Genomic DNA, 23036 nt, shown 5'->3' with positions numbered 1-23036 from the left:
TTCCTATAAGCTAAGAAGACAAACCAATAAGTTGCAGACAGGCAAATCACCTGTCACAGAGATCAAAGACTGAGGAATAGATTCTAGTCACTCCATCTTTCTGTCATTCTTCTTATCATTCCTTGACCATTCCTGACTGATGTCTTCCATTTGTACTGTGTTTTACTACTTGGTGATTTAACATGCATGTGATATTTTTCAGCTACTTTTAGACACAGATGGTCTAAAAACTTCTGGTTATAGAGATCTTGGGCAACAAAAATTAAAGCTGTGAAGATTGACTCTCAGAGTATACAAATCTTCCAACTAATGATAAATCATCTATTTAATGTGCTAAGTGATAGTATCATCCTGGTCTGTAAGCTTCCTTGAACTAAATAACTTAGCCATTGTTTTTTGGTTTGATGCAGGTCCAATTAACGTACTGTACTCCTGTTGTATTACTCTATATCTCATGAGCAGCCAGTACCATGCTGTGGTCCTGCAACCTTGCTCTATAGACAATGCTGTTTGTCGCAAAGCTGTTCTTTTAACTTCAAGTTGATTACTGCTTGCAATTTACATTAAGAACTTAAGACTGGTTCTTGCTTATGATAGGAAGCTGAGCAAGGAATATTCGTTGGGCCTTTAACTTACTCAGAAATGGCTCTTTGATCCCTGGAAGTGGCAACTGCTGTGTCAGAAAGATGAACTTGGCAAAAAGGTCAACTCCCACCCCCTGCCCCTGGACAGTGAATATCTATCACATATTAAAATTGCTGATATTCTTATGAACAACTGTCTGATGTTTAATATCATAACTAATAAGTTATAAATTATCCAGAGTGCACACGCGTACACACACACACACACACACACAAATCTGATATTAACTGCACTACAGCAAAAATTTATTTCTTAATGAATAAGACTTCTATCATTCACAAATCTATTAGCATCTGGCACAAGAAAAAAAAACAGTGCAGATCAGTCCCTTTGGCCCATGTTATTGTGCCAACCATTTAACCGACTCCAAGATCAATCTAATGCTTCCCTCTTGTATAGCCCTCTATTTTTCTTTCATCTATATGCCAATCTAAGAGACTCATAAATTTATCTGATGTATCTGCCTCTACCAACAACCCTGGCAGCATGTTCCGTACACCCACCATTTTCCATGTTTAAAAAAAAAACTACCTCTGATGTACCCCCTTATAATTTCCTCTAATTACCGTGAAATTATGCCCTCTCATATTCGTCATTTCCACCATAGGAAAAGGGTGTTGGTGTCCACTCTATGAACGCCTCTTATCTCATTACCTCATTACTTAATGGGAGGGTGCTGAATGGGAACGTAAATGCCAGAAGGGACAAGCAGAGCCAAATATCTTCTTCCTGTGTAAACCCATGAACATACACTCCACAGTCAGATCATAATGAAATAGCTGATCCCTGCTTATGTCTCCTACTAACCAATGCCTCGCTCACACAAGGTTCCCACAGATCCAAAGTTTACCTCTACCATAGAAGGCCATCAGCCCACTCAGTTCACACTAGCTTGTAGCAGCCCCATTCTCCCTTTCCTTAATTCCCTGTGCTTCTGCAACTTATTCAATCGTGCATGCCATCTACTCCTCATTGAGACACAAGAGAATGCAGATGCTGGAATCTGGAGCAGCAAACACCCTACTTGTGGAACACAGTGGGTCGAGCAGCACTATGGAGGGGGAAGCAACTATTTGTGTTTTGTGGCAAAACCCTTGCTTCTATTTTGGCATAAATCTCCACACTCAGGAAAATTCACCAACCAACCCACACATCAGAGTACATAGAATGTAGATGGGAACAGGCCCTTCAGTCTACAATGTCTATGTCAACTATGATACCAAATTAAATGAAACCTAGTCACACTCCCTCTTTGGAATGTGGGAGAAAGCAAGAACTGGAGAACATGTGTACTCATATCATATGAACAGCATATTACTTGATCAAAGATTCCTTCTCCTTTACAGATTCCACCTTGTGAAAACTAAATTAATGATGGGAGAACAATGTGATACAGGTAAAAAGAAAACTCACTATTTTAAATGGTCTTGATTCATGTGAAAGACATATTGTGCTTTATCTCATCTTGATCAAGGTCAATAAGGCAAGCCAGAAAATTAATCTGTCATAAGAAAAACATTTGACATAATAAACTACCTGCTGGAGGAACATCATGGGTCAAGCAGCATCTGCGGGAGGAACAAACTTGTTAATGCTTTGAGTCAAAACCCCACATCAAGCATCCTGATGTAGTGCTTTGACCCGTAATGTCAACAACTTCTTTCATCCCACAGATGTTGCTTGATCTGCTAAGTTCCTCTAACATGTTTCTGATTGCTCTAGGTTCCAGCATTTGTAGTCTCTTATAGCTCTAACCATTTAGACAGATATAGGGGACCTTGAGCGATGTATGCTAGAGGAATAAATGGAATTTTAATACAAAAGACTCACAAGAATCAGCAATTTTCACAAGACAAAATGAGCAAAATAGGTAGAAAGCCAATATGCTAAAAAAAAAGCTCAATGAAATGTCATATTTATAATACTGAAACTAAAAAAAAAAATCAGTGTTGACCAAACACAGAAAAGAACATTATTTAAAGAATTATGGCAGTAGCTGCTGCGGATTCATCTCTTCGTAAAGTGGAATATGTACTAAAGGAGGAGGGCTGTTATATTTGTGTTGAAATGATTTAATCCTGGTAACATTTAATTGACTGTTAAGAATACAGTCATTTGCAGGTCACCGTGATGTGCCAGTTTAGTTAGATCATCATGATTTCAATAAGTTTTGCAGGAATGAGGAATGATCATATTTGTATATGCAAATGTTATTGGAAATTACTTACTACTGCAATAGAGTAGGCCACAGCATTTTGTAAATAATGCAAAACTCCAGCATCCAAAGCACAACAGGGTTATATCAGGCTTCAATCCCATCCTTCCTATTCTAACAGTGTTTCCAATAAATGGTGAGCTATACCAAATCAGAGATCAATGTTAAACAAGACTCCAACACCTCCCAAAACATTTTTTATAATCTTTTCACTGCATTGATAAGGATCATAAAGCTCTTCCCGTGGGTGTGCAGATAATCTTTAGAACTAGAGGGAAATTGTTCAATCTAAAGCAACTGTAGCTCAGAAGTAAATTCACCTGAGCCTTCTATGGTACAGAGAAGACACTGTGCTTGCTTGGAGGCAAGCTACACACTATTGTCAACATTTCCACTGATACATACAAGAGAATGAGCCTTACATATGGTCACAACACCAAGCCTCTCTAGCGACCTGTTCCCACTTCACCATATTACTTACTAACAATAAAGGCTAACAGGAAGACCCTGGAAAAAAATAGATTACTTCCCACATCTCAGGAGCCAATTCTTGTTGAATATATACATTGATAATAAAATTTACCATCACTATCAATGCCAACACAGACATTAGCTAATTAAGAAAACTGGTAGTTGCAAGGTCAATAGTTCAGACCTGGCACAAAACTCTCGATCCACTGGGTACTATGATCATATCTCCTCAGATGCTTCTGAGACCAAGAGAACCAGCAGAAGACCCCTCAATATACTAGTAGGATATTACCAACACCATCTCTGCAAAATGCCAGAAATGCGAAAGTGCTGAGCGCAGAAGTGAGTGTCATTGCTATTACTAAGGAGAAGGTGCTTGGAAACGGAAAAGTCTGAAAGGTGGAACAGATGGACTATACCAATGGATTCTGAAAGAGGTATCTGAAGAGATTGTTCCGGCATTAGTAATGATCTTTCAAGAATCACTAGTACTGGACTGGAAAATTGCAAATGTCACTCGACTCTTTAAGAAGTGAGGAAGGCAAAAGAAACTATAGGCCAGTTAGCCTGACTTCAGTGGTTGGAAAGATGTTAGAGTCTACTATTAAGGTTGAGTTTCCAGGGTACTTAGAGGGACATGACCATACAGGCCATAGTCAGGGTGGTTTCCTTAAGGGGAAATCTTGTCTGACAGATCTGTTGGAATTCTTTGAGTAAATATCAGGCAGGATAGACAAAGGAGAGTCAGTGGATGTTGTTTATTTGGATTTTCAGAACACCTTTGACAAGGTGCTGCACATGAGGCTGCTTAACAAGATAAGGGCCCATAGTGTGATCAGAATGATACTAACATAGATAGAAGATTGGCTGACTGGAAGGATGGGAATAATGGTGCCCTTTTCTGTTTGCCAGTGATTAGCGGCGTTCCATAGGGGTTGGTATTGGGTCCGCTTCTTTTCACCTTATATAGTACGTCAATGACGTGGATGGAGGAATTAATGACGCTGTAGACAAGTTTGTAGAAGATACGAAGAAAGGTGGAGGGATAGATAGTGTTGAAGAAGCAGGGTATCTGCAGAAGGACTTATACAGAATGACAGAATGAGTGAAGTGGTAGATGGAATATAATGTAGGGAAGTGCATGGTCATGCACTTTGGTAGAAAGAATAAAGTCATGGTCTATTTTCTAAATGGGGAGAAAATTCAGAAATAAAAGATGCAAAGGAATTTGGGAATCCTCCTGCAGGATTCCCTAAAGGTTGGCTTCAGGTTGAGTCGGTGGTGAGGAAGGGAAATGCAATATTAGCATTCTTTTCGGGAGGACTGGAATACAAAGCAAAGTTGTCATGCTGAAGCTTTACAAGGCATTGGTTAGACCGTACTTGGGCCTTATCAAAGAAAAGATGTGCTGGTATTGGAGAGAGTCCAGAGGAGGTTTATGAGCAATATCCCAGGAAAGAAAGGGTTGACATATGAGGAGCATTTGATGGGTCTGGGTCTGAACTTGCTGGAGTTTATATGAATGAGGGGGGATCTCATAGAAACCTTTCAAATATTGAAAGGCCTAGGGACAGTGGACATGGAGAGGCTGATGCCTATAGTGAGGGAGTCTAGTATCAGAGGGCATGGTCTCAGAATAGAGAGACATCCATTTAGAACAGAGATGAGCAAAAATTTCTTTGACCAGGGGGTGGTGAATTTGTGGAATTTTTTGCTACAGAAAACTGTGCAGGGCAAGCCATTGGGAATATTTATGGTGAAGGTTGTTAGGTTCTTAATTAATCAGAGCATCAAAGGTTACGAGGAGAAGGTAGGAGAATGGGATTGAGAAGGAGAGTAAATCAGCCATGAAGGAATTGTGGACCAGATTTAATGGGCCAAATTGCCTAATTCTGCTCCTATGTCTTGTCCTCTTAAAATTATTTTAATTCATCAGGATAAGAAAGTCAGGGAAAAAGTTCTCTCTTAAGCTGAGCTTCCTTACACTGAAGCTCTAGATATACTACTCCAGTTATGTTGCCCAGGCCAGGTTGAATGCATGTCTGACTCCACTCTCAAAACTAATTCTCCATTCCAAACTTTGTAATGAAAGACATTACAAAGGGACCAAAGAACAGATTCAAAAATGTGCTCAAAGGCCTTCATGATTAGTGGAACATCCTTAGATTCCTGAGAATTTCTGCACCTAGACCACTTAGGTTTCGTATGCTCTTTCACTACTAACGTCCATGCATTAACAATGTACAGAAACCCTGTGTAAGTGATGGAAGGAGAACACCCCCTCACAAACCACCCACCCACCAGTCTACTCTGTGAAAGAGTCCTTAGCTTTCATATTGGCCTCATCAGCTGCCTCAGAACCAACTAAATTAGAGTTATAGCAAGTTCTATTCTATGCCAAGAGACCGCCTTAGAAGAAAATCCTCTTAATTTATCTCTGCATGAACTCACTTAATATTTACTTTACAGGTGCAACTCTTCGTTGATCCTTGTGTGAACACATTTCGCATTCACAAAGAATGATTACAGTACAACGCTTTGGCAGAACATTTTTACATTGTTAAGTAAGATTTTCAGTGTTACTCATCTGATTATGGATTGCCAATATTTAACATTTCCTGATTATGCAATATTGAAATTGATTACAGGAATATATGTTGGGGAACTTCCATGTTTTATCAAGAATAAGGATTCAAAGCCCATCAAATGACACAAGGTTTGCTTTCCCAACATTTCTGCCATTGTAGAATAGGTAATGCATTAAAAAAGTGACCTATGTTTCTGAGCCAGTTGCTGAAATTAACCAAATTGTACAGGGTGACATAGTAACATAGCAGGTAGTACCAGCTCCTCATGACTCCAGACACCAAGGTTCAATTCAGACTCCGGTGAGAACCCTGTGACCATGTGAATTGCTAAAAGATTTCCAGTATATTGATAGAACATAGAACAGTACAGCACAGTAGAGCACTTCAGCCCATAGTGTTGTGCCAACCTGTATAATTCTAATCCATGATCAATCTAACCTTTCTATCCTACACTGCCCATAACCTTCCATTGTTTTTCATCCATGTGGCTACTTAAGAGTCTCCCAAATCCCCCTATTGTACCATCCTATGGTACCAACCCTGGCAGTGCATTTCACTTCTTTTGTCAATCATGGTTTCTTCATCCTACAATCCTTTCCATGTCTCAGTGAGACAAACTTATCCAGAATCCATATTTCTGCTGTGCATTTCTCTGAGAGCATCTGTTCCCAATTTATGCTCCCAAGTTTTAGCACAAGTAGTCCTACCCTAATTAAATATTTTCCTATAATGTCTGTTCATATCCTTGTCCATGGTTATGCTAAAGGTCAGAGAGTTGTGGTTACTATCTTCGAATCTCTCCTATGTCACATTATCTACTAGATCCAATATGGCCTCTCCTCTAGTCGGCCTGTCCACATACTGTGACAGAAATTCTTCCTGGACACCTCAAACAAATTCTGCCCACCTAAACCTTTTGCTCTAGGGGAAGTGCCAATCAATATTAGGAAAGCTGAAGTCACCCATGACAACAACACTGTTATCTTTGCACTTTCCCAAATATACCTACTTATCAGCTCCTCGGTGTCCCTGTTGCTATTGACTGTTTGCTCCTTCCTGTTTCTGCTTTCACCCACACTGACTCAGTTAATGATCCCACCATGATGTCCTCCATTTTTGCAACAATGATACTGTCCTTGATTAGTAATGTTATCTCAATATCTGTATTTTGCATGATGTATTTATTTTTGTAAATCTTATAGTAATTTTATACCTTACACAGTACTGCTTCTGCAAAACAAATTTCTTAACATACATCAGTGATAATAATTATGACTGTGACTCAGAGTACTTTGTTTCTGTTTCATATGAGAAAAAGTCCAAAGTTTTGATTTATTATCAAAGTACATGTGTCACCATATATAACCCTGAGATTCATTTTCTTGCAGGCATACTCAATAAATCCAACAACAATAATAGCATCAATGAAAGACCACACCAATAGGGTAGACAACCAGTGTGGAAAAGATATATGTATGAAATAAATGAAAAAATTAATAACCTGTTCAGAATGAAAATACTACATGAATATTATTCCAATGCCTTCCTCCACATTCTCCATTCCCCACACTGGTGGCCAATCATGGAGGGAAGATCTACCTAATAAACTGTCATAAGGTAATATATCCTCTGATGTTGCTTTGCATCATTTCAGATATTATGTCCACACACTGGACAGCTAGTTTCAGAACTGAACATGCAGCCAACTAAACCTACACTTAACTGATCATCATATGTATAAACACTCCAGTATGTTATAATATATTTTATTATAATTAAAGATATATAATATATTTCATTATGAACAATTCATGGGTGATATCAACTGCTCACATCATAAGGGTGTTAGCTACCTGGATTGTCACAAAGGGCAATGCGATATTCTTGTAATTAAAAACTGTTCTCTCCCTACTTTGACAACATCATATCATAATTAGTTATCTCGCTGACATAAGACTGTTTATCAAGAATTCCAATAATTACAGCTAATATAATTTGAAGTTATTTATTTATTTTTTTTATAATTAGTAACAAAAGCATTAATAAGCAGAGCATAAAGGGTATACTAAAAGTGATTAAAAATAGAAATGAGAACATACTTGGCATCAGGGAGTTTGTTTGTGTGTAGGGGTGTCTATCGAGTGGGCATATATATGCAGGACAACCTTTCTTTAAAGAGGATTAGCTTTATCTGCCATATGTACATCAAAAGTTCAAAGTTCAAAGTACTTTTTATTATCTAAATACATATATGTTACCATATACAACCCTGAGATTAATTTTCTTTTAGGCCTACTCAGCAAATCTATAGAATAGTAACTATTACAGGATCAATGAAAGATCAACCATAGTGCAGAAGGCAACAAACTGTGCAAATGTGAATACAAATAAATAGCAATTAATAATGAGAACATGAGGTAATGAGCTAAAGTGTCCTTGAAAGTGAGATCATTGGTTGTGGGAACATTTCAAAGATGGGGTAAGTGAAGTTGAGTGTAGTTATCCCCTTTTTATTCAAGAGCCTGGTGGTTAAGGGGTAGTAACTGTTCTTGAACCTCTGAGTGTGAGTCTTGAGGCTCTTGTGCCTTCTACCTGATGGCAGCAGCGAGAAGAGAGTATGACCTGGGTGGTGGAGAACTCTAATGGTAGATGCTATTTTCTTACGACAGCATTTCATTTAGATGTGGTCAACGGTTGGGAGGGTGGTTTACCCATAATATACTAGGCTGAATCCACTACTTTTTGTAGGATTTTCTATTCAAAGGCATTGGTATTTCCATACCAGGCTGTGATACAGCCAGTCAATATACTCTCCACCACGCATCTATAGAAGTTTGTCAGTGTTTTAGATGTCATACCGAATCTCCGCAAACTTCTAAGGAAATAGAGGTGCTGCTGTGCTTTCTTCACATTTGCACTTACGTGCTGGGCCCAGGACAGGTCCTCCGATATAGTAACACCCAGGATTTTAAAGTTATTAACACTGTCCACCTCTTATCCTCCAATGAGGACTGTCTCATGGACCCCTGGTTTCCCTCTCCTAAACTCTATAATCACTTCCTTGGTCCTGCACATATTGACTGAGAGGTTGTTGTTAGGACACCACTCAGCCATATTTTCAGTCTTCCTCCTATATGCTGATTCATCACCAGCTTTGTTTTGGCCTATGACAATGGTGTTGTCAGCAAACTTGAATATGGCATTGGAGCTGTGCTTAGCCTCACGGTTATGTTTAAAGAGAGTAGCGCAGGGGACTAAGCACACAGCCTTGTGGTGCACCTGTGCTAATGGAGATAGTGGAAAAGATGCTGTTGCCAGTCTGAACTGACTGCGGTCTACAAGTGAGAAAATCCAGGATCCTATTTTACAAGGAGGTATTGAGGACAAGGTCTTGGGTGCTTATTGAAACATCAAAACATAAGAGTGAAATGTGTCATTTATGTCAATGACCAACACTGTCTGAGGGTGTGCTGGGGAAAGACCACAAGTGCTGCCGTAATTCTGGCATCAACATAGCATGCGCAAAACTTACGAACCCTAACCCATACATTTTTGGAATGCGGAAGAACGCTGGAGCACCCAGAGAAACCCATACAATCACAGGGAGTACATACAAACTCATTCCAGACAACGGCAGGAATTGAACCCAGATCACTGGCTCTGTAAAGCATTACACTCATGCAGTCACTATATTTATAACAGCTTATAGATCCGTTAGGCTGAATGGTATCATTTTGCCTTGCATTTGCTAAGAGGCCAATTAGTCTCACCCCTATGTACTGCATATTCTCTTTGAGTATTTCTCCAATTCTCCTTTAAAAATTATCATTGACTGCCAATATCCATTTTAGCAGTGCATTCCAGATAATATCTCACTTTTGTTTCTTTTGCAAATCATCAACAATGTAAATCTGTAACCTGAATAACTCGCAGAGTCTCTTTATGTATTTTCATAATCTTTATTAATTCCCTGATTATGTTTCTTCACTCCAAGAACAACCTTACTTTCTATTCTGTCTCCATTGCTCAAAACTGGCATAACTTTTGTAAATCTCCTGCATTCTAAGGACTTTCACACAACTAGGATGCATTAGTAAAGGTTAATAACATTTACCCTACTGTTATTCACTATGCCTTTATTTTTCATGCTACGAACCTTATATGATTTGAAACCACAATATTAAGTTGTCCTCCATGTTCAAAACTTTGTTTATGTGAATGCCCTTGTCCCCATATTTCTGCTTCAAAATTGTAAACCTCAATGTATTTTTGTTTTACCTTTTTTTTCTACTGCATCTTATTCAGTTTTTTTGTTCTCCGTTAGAGTTGAACCCACATTCTAATTAGCATACTTGTGGCTTCACCTACATCTTTAAAGAAGCTTTTGTAGTATTTCTCTGTAGTTCAGTGTGCAGTAATTTTTAATGGCCTTGGCAAGCATTGAAGGTTTAATCGTAGGCCAGCATTCTGCTGCGCAACAGAAGAATTTAATACATTAGATTCATTGATTTTGATTAGACTTGTCAACAGAAGTACCATTGTTCAACACATCTATTTCCATTGAGTTACTAATCTTGTTTTACTATACATGACTTAATTCCATCTTTTGCAGAATTTTGAATATTTGTACACTACATTATTCTTCATGCTCCTCTAACTGACTGTCATCATTCATTGATCACCAGCCTTAGTCTAGAATTAGCAAATAAACATACTACTTTTTGTTACAAGCATTTTTAATTGGCATGTTTGTTATTAGATGCGAGATCTCTGTAATTATTTAAGGTAGCAATTAGTTTGCATGGTTTCCTAATTTTGAATACCTCCAAAGTCTGTATAGGGTAAATCTGGATTACTAATTCCGATAAAATAAGACAAGATATAAATGAAAGCTAATAAAAAGAAAAATATCAATAAACATACTTCCATTTTGAGTGAAGTTTGAAATGATGTATTAAGGTTTTACTCCTTCATGTCAGTTCCCTTTCTTGAATAGAACAGAAATTGCTGGAAATAATTTGTAGGCCAGGCAGCATCTCTGAAGAAAAATATAGTTATCATTTCAAACTGATTACCTTTCATCGGAATTATTTAAACATTGAGATAAATTGGTTTTAAGAAGCAAGAAACAGAGAAAGAAAGCAGAAAACAACAACATAAAAAACAATCTGTGATTCTATGGAAGGTGGGAGAAAGTGTCAAAAAGAATGTAATTTATGTCAAAGCAGTGATTATGGGACAGGAAAAACAAAATATTTGGATCTAGAGAACAGAATTACATAGAAGAGAAACAGAATCACCATTTGAAAATTTGATAGAAAAACAGAGAATACTGGAAAACAAAATATTATAAATGCCCTCCATTTAAAATCGTTGAACACAACATTGAGACTGGAAGCTGCATGGTTGCTAGATAACAAGTCAGCTGATAAGGTGTGGTTCTTTAAACAGCATAATGCTAAGTGGTAGTGGCCTGAATGATCAAAATATAAACCGAAAACAAGGAGATGCTTGGGATCATACATCTTGTTGATGCAAGGATCCTATATTAGAGTTGGGGTCAATGTCAAATAAACATCCTCTCCATTTGCTGAAATGTCATGACCTTCCCTTACTTTCTGCACAGATGCCTTTTGAGGTCAGGGGTATTTTATATTATTTTTGTTTTAAATCATTTATTCATTTCTGCTTGGTCTTCATTGCAAGTTATGATGCCTATATTGAGAAAAGCATAGAAATTTTGAAGGACATCAATCATTAATCAAAATGGTTTGCTTTGTAATTCCTACAATTATTCTTATAGTTTTCTAATATATTTATAATATTCTAAGACAACTGTGCTGCTTCAAAGAGTGCTATATGAATTCATTCTCACCCTCAGCCATAAGGCTCTATAATGAGTCAACCTATAGCTGGGGAAGTGATGACCTCCTCCTATTAAGACTGTTTAAGGTAACTTATATTTTAATTATTCTTCTTACTTTTCTTCTAATATTGTATATCTGTGCATTTGTAATTCTACTGTAACACTGTAATTTCCTTTGGGATCAATAGAAGTACAGTATCTGTCTATCTGTCTTATGGTTATTGGTTTCAGATCATGTCCGGGAGTTTTCACACAAGAAACAGAAGAGACTGTTAAGTGTCAGGCATCTTCTCTGATCCCTTGACTCCTCTAGTTTTTCAAAGCACTTTTCTCACTCCTTTGCTTTCCACCCACCAGATTCATCAGCTCTGGCTCAGATTTGCCTGAATTCAGACATCTCACCCTGCAAAAACTCATTTCAGGGAGGTATCACCACCATTTCAGGGAGGTAGCACCCCCCCCCCCCCGCAATCCCATATCGCCACCCCCCCTGTCGACCTCCAAGGGTGTATGTAATACTTTGTTTAGTGATTTTGTCTAATCTGTAAACCAAGTTGGGTATATGCAGCAAATGTGACATTAAAATATGTACTTATATTATATTATCATGTTTATACTATTATAACTTTAAGCAAGTCTACAGGGAGTTTGGCCTCATCACGTAGGACATCAATAGCGTAGCTCCTTAGCAGCTAGCCAGCTAGTTTAAATAATGTTAGCTGTGCTAATGAATGAATGGCACCTGTTAAACTCACCCCAACATGTCTTTTACATTTTAATCCACCATGGGCAATAGAAAAGTCACTGTTGCAAACAGTGCAGCGAGCAACACTGTCATTATTTTTGAGGTCGACTGTAAAGCCTGCCCACAGAGAAGACTGATAGGTCTACTTAGCAGGGGTCCCCAACATTTTTTGCACTGCAGACCGGTTAATATTGACAATATTCTTGCGGACCGGCCAACCGGGCGGGGGGGGGGGGGGTGTTGATCACGACCGGAATATAGGTGATAAGTCAATAGCATCATAACATTTTAAGTAACGTTTGGATATTAAATACACAGCGCATATTTTCCTCATATGAACATATAAAATCATTGCAACACACCAATATCGCTGAATCAGTGGGAGCCCTGGGCTTGTTTCCCTGCAACAACACGGTCCCATCGAGGGGTGATGGGAGACAGCGATACTCGAATGGGGTTCCTTATGTCCAGTCTATTCCGCAATTTAGTTTTCGTTGCATTCATTGCAGAAAACTCCGCTTCGCAGCGACATGATTTTGGAAATGGAAGCAACATTTTCAGTGCTTTCATGGCTATCTCAGGATATTAAGCCTTGCCTTTGATCCAGTATGCCGGCAGAGATGTTATGCCAAACATACTTTTCAGCCCGCCGTCATTTGCAAGGAGTTGATCTTCCCGCGCTGACATGGATGACGCTCGGGTAATGAGTTCACGTGCGTTCAAGCTCAACAGTGCATGACAGGGAATGAGGAAAGGTGCAGCTGACTCATATCGCCAAATCATATCGTTTCCTCGTGGCCCGGTGGTTGGGGACCAATCTTAGCACGAAGAGAGACCAATCAGGATGCTCGCTCTCCCTCTCAAAAAAATCTATTTCCAGGAACACACATAAAAGTTGCTGGTGAACGCAGCAGGCCAGGCAGCATCTCTAGGAAGAGGTGCAGTCGACATTTCAGGCCGAGACCCTTCGTCAGGGCCTGACGATCAAAGACAAGTCCTGACAAAGGGTCTCGGCCTGAAACGTCGACTGCACCTCTTCCTAGAGATGCTGCCTGGCCTGCTGCGTTCACCAGCAACTTTTATGTGTGTTGCTTGAATTTCCAGCATCTGCAGAATTCCTGTTGTTTGCTATTTCCAGGATATTGTATATAATTTCCGGGCGTCAGGGAGCCACTATCGATATCCGGGAGAGGTGGGATGTCTGCTGAATTCTACATCTTTGCTAAAGTAGGGAAAAGAGGGGGGCAGAGATGTGTGGACTGAGGGTTATGGGAAAGAGGCATGGAGAGGAGCAAGACAGATGAAGAAGGGTTTGTGAAATGGAACGGAAGGGGAGAAATAAACATTGAAGAATAATTGGGAAAAGAGGGAGGAAATGTAAAAGTGCAGAGGGTGGACGGGACTCTCTGACCAATCTCCCCGACAACCCAAAGCATAACTCTTCCCTCCACTCCCTATTCTCTCTTTGTTCCAACTCCTCACTCCATCATTCCTTCACCAGCCTTCATTCTTCTCCCCTCCCTCACACCCAGATAACTTCCCCTCCATCCCAACTCAAATTCTCACCTTTCTTCCACATCCCTACTAACTGCCTCTGATCTACCCCTCACTCTCCCAGCCAATTTCCATCCCTCCCTCTACCTTAATCCGTCCCTCCATCCATCTGCCACAACTCCCTCCATCCCGTCTGCCCAATGTTCAGTTCCTCCCCTCTGCCCCATTTCCCAGCCCTTCCCCTCCCCTCCGTCTTCTGTCCCATTCTTCAGTTCTCTACCTCCAACTCCTACCGCAATTTCAACCCGTGCTCCCATTCCCTCCATCCGTGTTATTTTCCGGGGAAAGAAATGTTTGCAGGAGGTAAAAATAGCCGCACCGCCTCCAGGGTGGGCTTTCTCCACCGAGGACGTTGACCAAGTTCGAAACTGACGCGAGCAGCGACCGTGAGCGCGCACGCGCGCGCGCAGGGGTGGGTGACCGTCGCCGGGTTCGGGAGAGAAAACGCTCTCGTGCACACGCGGAGGGTGACCGTCACCGGGCTGGTGGCGAAAGGAACGCGCTGCCGCTATGGACTCGAGCGGCGGCCGTCGCTGAAGGAGTGGGCTGGGAGGCCGATGCGGGCTCTTGCCTTGTTGGGCGTAGAGTGTGTCCTTGCCCAGCCATGATTTCCAATCAGCAAAGCGGTGGGAGCCGGCCGCGGGTCACGAATGTCGGCTCAATTCTCCTTACGCAGCAGGAGAACGAGTGCCTCTTCAACTGCCTGGGCAGGAAGTGTCTGGTGAGTGTGCAATCCATGCACCGACCTAGGGGGGCAGAAAGGGAGGGGAACTCGGCTTGGGCCGCGTTCAGAGTTTGGCGTGGGCCTGGCGATACCTGAAGAAAGCCCAAGCCGGGCCCTTGCTAGGCCTGAGTAAAGCCCGCAGGAGAGTAGGGTGCAATCCAGCCTTTGGTGGTTGGTGTTTGTTGTGGTAGGGTGGCTGCGGCTTTGCAAATACGCTTCTTAGTGTTTTGAGCCAGGCTTCTCCCTGTGATGTCTTCGTATGCAGTTAGCTAGCCGAACCCCTACATAAGTCTCCCCGGCAGATTTCAACAGAAACTTCCTACCCTTGTTATTTTACTGCGCAATAAAAGGCTTCACTAAAGTAACACCTTTACAACCGAGTTCGTTCATCTTTTGTCAGCTACAGAATTAACTTTGCTCTGAGTTGTTTTGCTTAAAAATAAATTGCCCTCATGAAATTCCCTTTACGGGTTATGTTTTCTTGAATTCCAAAGATATAAAGTTGCCATCTTCCTGTTGACTTACTGATTGTGGTTTCGTTTGTGTTGACTGATTATCAAACTTACGAAATGAAATCTTGGATTTTGTTTAAAAACGAAACAGTCACTTAAAGCATTAGTCGGGGTTTACTTGTGTATTGTCTTTTTTGGAGGATTAACTTTAATTTGCCTTTGACATACTCCGTGTTTGCATCGACAGTAAGGACTATCCCATTGATTATCTTTCATAAAATGTTGCAAAGGAGGAAGGGATTTTTTTTTCTGTTCCGTATATTTATTTTCCATTCATAGCTAAAAGTAGTCATGGAATCCAGCTCCTTGAATTCTAGAATAAGGCCCTAAATATATTTTAATTTCCTGTATTTTTGCCAAAGATCCTTTGGACCATTGAGTTCTCAAGAGACTCCTATTACCCCACTTCTGTATAACCTTGTATCTCTCAGGTGCTCTGCAGCCATCTCCTGATACTCCTACCACTTGCCTCTACAACATATATTAACAACATAACATCTTCCAGCTAGTTAACACATCTTTGGGAAGTGGAAAGAAACTCGTGAGAAAGTGTAAACATTAAACAACATCTGTACCCCTTAGTTTTCTCATCCTTCTATCAGGGATTTGGTTAAAGGGGTGTTTTATCACCTGTTTTTTCACTTATGAGCCTATTTTGATTGGTTTATGTTTCAAGTTTCATTTATGTTTCATGTCTGTGGCTCTAAAATTTGAGAGAGGAGACAAGTGGAGAGATGGTGTTGACAATTACCTTTGAAGGAAAATTGCAGGATGCTCTGGAAATGGTGATAAAGTAAAGCAAAAGATGTCAATTGATGTATATCAAAAAGTTTAGCTAGAAGGATGTAAAAAAGATTAGTTTTGAAGAGAAGCATATTGATGTGAAGTAATTTTGAGGGGGCAGAGTTGCTATGCATGAGCCTCATGGCAGGGAGTTGCTAAGAATTATAGGAATAGATGCTGCTTTCAAATGCTAAAAAAATGTTAAAGTTGAGTAAGGTGAGGTTGTGGAGGAGATTCAAAGTGGAAATGAATTTGCAGTTTATTTGACACTCAGAAGTCAATAAAACAAAATAAAAATCTCTAGCAAAATATCTTTTATGGAAAGTAAATGCGGCATTAATTAATATGGATATGGCTGCAATCATTATGTATCCTGGTTGTTTGGAAAATGAGGAGGTGGATAGCCCTCTGAAAGCTTGTGGTGATGGCCCTGCAGTGATAATGTTTGGCATATTACCGAATTCTTATTCACATTCACGTGTGGAAAATATACTAACTCGAGTAGAACTTCATGAAGATTTGTGGTTTGTAGAATCAGAATCAGATTTAATATCACCGTCATAAGTCGTAAAATTTGTTGTCTTTGCAGCAGCAGTACAATGTAATACATAATATAAAGAAAAAGTGAATTATAGTAAGTTAAGTTGGATTAAATTAGTGCAAAAATAAAAAAAGTAGTGAGATAGTGTTACTGGATTCAATGTCCTTTCAGAAATCGGATGGCCAGAGAGGAAGAAGCTGTTCCTGAATCATTGGGTGTATGCCTTCAGGCTTATTTACCTCTTTCTCATTTTCACTCTTTGTCACCTTCAGGAAAAAAACGTGGGAAATGTTAATCAAAGCAACCTCTGAGTTGCAACAGTATGTTATACAATGTCAAATGCATTGACTTTTTAAAAATCTGAATGTTGGGCTGTAAGTATCATCACCACAGCTGTCCAGCTGGTGGTGTATGTTTCAACAGACAGGTAACTGCCATGTTTGTGGGAAGGGCAGGGGACTGGTGGGAAGGGTGGTTTGCATTCCTAGAAAACACTGTTCTTCATATCACAAAGTCATGTCAAGAAACACTAGTTGGAAAAAAATGTAGTTATGTTTTCTGACATTGGTAATTGGTTTATTACTGCCACATGTACCGAGGTACAGTGGAAAACTGTTTTGCATGCCATCTATACAGATCATTTCACTGAATTAAGGTGGGATAGGCAAAAGCAAATAACAACACAGAATATTCTGTTGCAAGAAAAAGTTTGTAACCCTTTGCAATTATCTGGATTTCTGCATTAGTTACTCATGAAATGTCGTCTGATCTTCATCGAAGTCACAATAATAGACACGCACAATCTACCTAAACTAATAACACACAGACCATTGTACTTTTCATGTCTTTGTTGATCATTGTTTGATTATTCACAGTCCAGACTGAAAAAAGTATGTGAATCCTTGTATTTAATAACTGGTAGAACCTCCTTTAGCAGCAATAACCTCCCCTAAACATTTCCTGTAGCTGGTGATCAGACTTGCATAGTGGCGAGGAGCAATTTTAGGCCATTCCTCTATACAAAACAGTTTCAATTCATTAATGTTTCTGGGATACCTTGTGTGAACGGCCCTCTTCAGGTCATGCCACAGCATCTCAATTTGATTAAGATCTGGACTCAGACTTGGCCATTCGAAACTACAATTTTTCTTCTTTTTAAACCATTCTGTTGTCCACTTACTCTTGTGTTTCGGATCATTGTCTTGCTGCATCATCCAACTTCTATTAAGCTTCAGGTGAATACCCTGATATTCTCCTGTAAAATGTCTTGATACAATTTTGAATTCATTGTTTCCTCAATAATTGCGAGCTGTCCAGGCCTTGAGGAAAGAAAGCAGACCCAAACCATGATGCTCCTTCCACCATGCTTCACAGTTAGGATGAGGTTTAGGTGTAGGTGTGCAGTGCCCTTTTTTTCTCCAAACAGTTCTACCAAAAAGTTCAACTTTGTCTCAACTGGCCACAGAACATTGTCCCAGAAGCATTGTGGGAACATCCAGGTGTGTTTTTTTTTGCAAACTTGAGGTGTGCAGCAGCTTGTTTTTGGAGAACAATGGTTTCCTCCATGATGTCCTTCCATGAACACATTCTTGTTCAGTGTTTCCCTTGTAATGGACTAATGAAAAGATACTTTATCAAGTTCTAGAGATCTTTACAGGTCTTTTGCTGTTACCCTTTGGTTCTTTTTCACCTCCTCCGGCATTGCACATTACGCTCTTTGTGTGATCTTTGCAGGACACCTACTTTAGAGAGAGTAGCAATTGTACTGCATTTCCTCCGTTTGCAGACAATTTCTCTTAGTGTGGACTGATGAACACCTAGTTCTTTAGAAATGCTTTTATAGCCTTTTCAACTTAATGCATCTCTGCAATTCTAAGGTCCTCTGAAAGTTGTTTTGATCGAGGCCTGGTGCACATAAATAGAAATTTCACGAGAAGAGCAGGACATCTCTACAACCCACACTTCCAATTTCATCTCATTGGTTGGAGCACCTGACTCCAAATAGGTTTTGTAGAAGGCAGTACCCTAGAGGTTCGCATACTTTTCTGAACCTTGACTGATTGTTTAAATGGTAAACTCAGTATCAACAAGAAGAACAATTGTTTGTATGTTGTTAGTTTAGGCAGATTGTGTTTGTCTACTATTGTGACTTGGATGAAGATCAGACCACATTTTGAGTATGGGTAGTTAATGCAGAAAGCCAGGTAATTGCAAAGTGTTCACAAACTTTTGTCACAACTGTAGTGTTACAGTTACAGAGACTGTGTGGTACAGGCAGACAATACGATGAAAGGCCACAGTAAGGTAGATTGTGAAGTCAGTTGTCCATCTTATCATACAATAGATCCATTCAGTAGTCTTATAACAATGGGGTAGAAGTTAATATTGAACCTAGTAGTATTTTAATTTCAGGCTTTTGTATCTTCTGCCTAATGGGAAGGAGGAGAAGAGAGAATGTTTGTGGTAGAAGGGGTCTTTAATGTTGGCTGCTTTTCCAAAGTAGTGAGAACTTTAGACAGAGTCCATGGAGGGGAGGTTGGTTTTCATGCTATACTGAACTACGTCCTCAACTCTGCACTTTCTAATGATCTTGGCGAGCATTTGCCATAATAAGCTGTGATGCTTCTGTGTAGGATGTTTTCTGTAGAGCTTTTACAGTATAAGAATTGGTAAGAGTGAAATTATTCCATAACTCAAACTTTTGGATAGTGACTTGTGAATTCTGTGAGAGTGAATGTCCAATAACACTGAGGATTATTGGTACTGAGGATTAGAGCTTGTGGATAAAAGTTTGAAAAGACAAGTGGTAAAATGCTGCTTGTTTTGTCTTGCCTTCAAGCCACACCATCCCAGCAACCCCCAACAACCCAGATTTAACCCTAACTTAATGATGGGACTATTTACAATGACCAGTTAACCTACCTGGTACATTTTGGACTATGGGAGGAAACCAGAGCACCGGGGGGAAACCCACGCATTCCACGGGGAGAATGTGCAGACTCCTTACAGGAGGGTGCCAGAATTGAACTCTGAACTCTAGAACGCTCCGAGTGGAGTAGGGTTGTGGTAACTGCAACAAGATCTCTGATCAATTGTTTGAAAAGGTTGCTTGATGACAAAAAAAAGTCATACTATTGACCTGAGTTTAGAAGGTTGTTTTTTCTGTAGTTTGGCATGAACCAGTTCAGTGGAATTGCTGAGAAAGTTTTGTGATTGGTTTAGCAGGATTAGTTTTCAGTCAAGAATCCACGAAGCTGCAGTGTCCTTCTAGGTCGTGGGTCAGATTTAGTTGTTTTTTTTAAGGTTCATAAGGATTATTTTTGGGGACAGTAGGGTAAGTTGTGGGTCCGATTACAATTTAGGAACAGGGATGAGAAGAGTTACAGGTCAGTGTTCAAAATGATATCTCAAAAATGTGGCATCCATCATGAAGGACCCCCACCACATGTCATCTTCTCATTACTACCATCAGAGAGAAGGTACAAGAGACTGAAGACAGACTCAATGTTTTAGGACCAGCTTCTTTCCCTCGACCATGAGGTCTCTGAACGGGCAATGAACCAACCAATGAACACTACCTCACTATTTTTGCCCTTTCTGCATTATTTATTTTAATTTACTTTTATATATTATTGTTATTTTTTATGTATTGCACTGTACTGCTGCCACAAAACAAATTTCACAACATATGTCAGTGACGTTAAGCTTGTTTCTGTTACTGTATATTTCAATGTGCATGTGATAATTAATCTGAATGCGATCTAACAATGTCATCGAAGCAGTTCAGTATGGGTAGGCTGAGGATATCTTGTTCAGGAATTAATTCCCTAACCAATGCAAGATGCTGGATGAATTCAGTGGGACAGGTAGTGTTCATGGAGAGAAATCCTACTGCTTGTTATACAGCTGGTGTTTAGGGCAGCGGGGAAGGTCCTCCATCTCTGGCAATGTTCAAGGCCTCCTTCATCATGTCAGTAGCTTAGTTTTCACTACTGTCTGTCATGTACGTTCTGGGTGGAGACTTAGGAATACTGTTGCACTCAAATGTAGAAGGATTCTTCATTGCTGTTTCCTTAACAGTTTTGTTTACCAGTCAGAATTGTTAATCCAGAGCTGAAACCCAGAACCTGGAGGACTGGTGGACCACTCTTAGTCTGGCTTCTACCATTTGATCTGTTTTGCATGGGTGACCCTACCAAGAGTCAAAGCATAAAGCCCTCACTCCAGCCAACATAGCTGTCTCAGTTCTTGAGGCTCGCAGCCTCCAAACCATGACAAGGTTGTGGTCCTCTTGAATGGGGGGAAATGGACTTCCCTAAACCATGGTCTTTCTATTTTTTTTCTTTAAAGCCTTTACCCGAAGTATTAGCTACTGTTCTTTTCCATAGGCACTATCTGTCATGCTAAGCTACACCTTGCCTTTACTTCAACAACTGGAAAGGCAAAGCATAGAAGGATATAGACTGAAAGTTGGCAAATGGGATTAGGGTAGATGGGCAGAAAGGTCAGGGTGGGTATGTTGAACCATTTTTATGCTGTACAACTCCGACTCTAACTCCTGTTGTATTCTTTTCATCTGTCCTTTAGAATAGAGAAAGGAGAATCAGTGGATGTTATGTACTTGGATTTTTTGAAAGCCTTTGAAAAGGTGCCACATATGAGGCTGCTTAGCAAGATAAGAGCCCATGATATTACAGGAAAGATACCAGCATGGATATAGCATTAGCTGATTTGCAGGAGTCAAAGAATGGGAAGGAAAGGAGCCTTTTCTGGTTAGCTGCCTGCCTGTGACAACTGGTGTTCCACAGGGGCCTGTGTTGGGACCAATTCTTTTTATGTTACTTGTCAATCATTTGGATGATAGAGTTGATGCCTTTGTGGCCAAGTTTGCAGACAATACAAAGGTAGGTGCAAGGACAGGTAGTTTTGAGGAAGTAGAGAGGTTACAGAAGGATTTGGACAGGTTAGAAGAATGGACAAATAAGTGGCTGATGGAATACAGTACAGGTTTCCCCCGCCATCCGAAGGTAGAGAGTTCCTATGAAACGGTTTGTAAGCTGAAATGTCGTAAAGCGAAGAAGTAATTACCATTTATTTATATGGGAAAATTTTGTGAGCATTCGCAGACCCAAAAATAATCTACCAAATCATGCCAAATAATACATAGAACTTAAAATAAGAGTAACATATAGTAAAAGCAGGAATGATATGATAAATACACAGCCTATATAAAGTAGAAATACTTCTCTACAACGATTGCCTGCACAGATCTCCGTAGCGAAAATCCCACGCAAGCGCACTTGGCAGAAAATCTCATGCAAGCGCTGTTGGCATAAACACGCTCTCCAGTAACCTTTAAACTATGAAGCTGCCAAATCTACCAAATAACACGTAAAAATACACAGCCTATATAAAGTAGAAATAATGTATGTACAGTGTAGTATCACTTACCGGAATTGGGAAGACATCGAGCACACTGATGATGGTGTGTTTAGACGTCGCAGGCTGGGTGGTGCAGTGACCCCCACCCTCCAGGCCGCTGACCCAATACATTGCCGCGAAGAACACAGCAGTAGCTGGGAGGCACACAGCATATCTTTAAGAAAAAAGCCGAAATAAACATGCTAATTAATTAGGTGCTGCCCGGTATGTAATTAATTAGCATGTTTATTTCGGCTTTTTTCTTAAAGATGTGCTGTGTGTCTCCCGGCTACTGCTGCATTCTCCGCAGATCGGTACAGTATCTGTCCGGGGCCTGGGGGTTGGGGTGGTGGGACACGAGGGTGTCATCTCATCGTCGATCAGGGCAGGCAGCTCATCTTCTCCTATAATTGCCCGCCTCGATGTCGAAGGTCAAGGTTCGTCGTCTGCTGTGGCTGATGTGGAAGGCTTGCTTGACTGCTGAGCCTCGCGCATTTTTCTATCATACAGTTGTTTGTAAGCATTCAAACCATCCTGCAGATATCCCCTAAACCTACGTACCCTTTCAAAATTAAAGTCGTACTTTATTATTGCAGCGAAAATCTCACGCAGTTGCTTCTTGTTCATTTTGCTACTGCATTCGGTTTCGATTGTTATCCTTTCCTCTTCTAATTGCATCAGCTCTTCATCTATCAGTTCTTGGTCATGGGATGCCAAAACCTCTTCAACATCATCTTCGTCAACTTCCACAAGCCAAACTCACTTTGTCCTTGCTTCGTTCACCACGATCGAAATGCTTAATTATGTCTAGTTTTATACTAAGTGTAACACCCTTACTCTTTCAGGCTTTTCCGACACCTTAAATCTCATCTTGCTAACGGCTGCTCAATGCAACGTGTTTAAGCAATGCCGTTCCGAATCCAGGGCAGAGCGGCTGCTCAGGGTGCTCGCTGCCTTTCTTCGTAATAGTG

At 40.3% G+C, this 23036-nt stretch overlaps 1 protein-coding gene across 2 annotated transcripts in view; it reads left to right on the top strand.

The window, feature by feature from the left end:
* Window positions 1-14406: 14406 nt before the first annotated feature.
* Window positions 14407-23036, top strand: part of LOC134351674 (actin nucleation-promoting factor WASL-like) — a 91320-nt gene continuing 82690 nt past the window's right edge. The window contains exon 1 of one of the 2 annotated variants that reach the window (XM_063058156.1): window positions 14407-14805. In XM_063058156.1, coding sequence (XP_062914226.1) covers window positions 14689-14805 — 117 coding nt within the window. In that variant the 5' untranslated portion in view covers window positions 14407-14688. The remainder of the gene's footprint in view (window positions 14806-23036) is intronic. The other variant, XM_063058155.1, reaches the window with a different exon arrangement.

The sequence above is a fragment of the Mobula hypostoma genome, chromosome 9 (genome assembly GCF_963921235.1).
Source record: "Mobula hypostoma chromosome 9, sMobHyp1.1, whole genome shotgun sequence".
In the NCBI taxonomy this organism is placed as follows: Eukaryota; Metazoa; Chordata; class Chondrichthyes; order Myliobatiformes; family Myliobatidae; genus Mobula; species Mobula hypostoma.
Note: the sequence above shows the minus strand (reverse complement) of the source record. Positions and strands in the feature narration are given on the sequence as shown.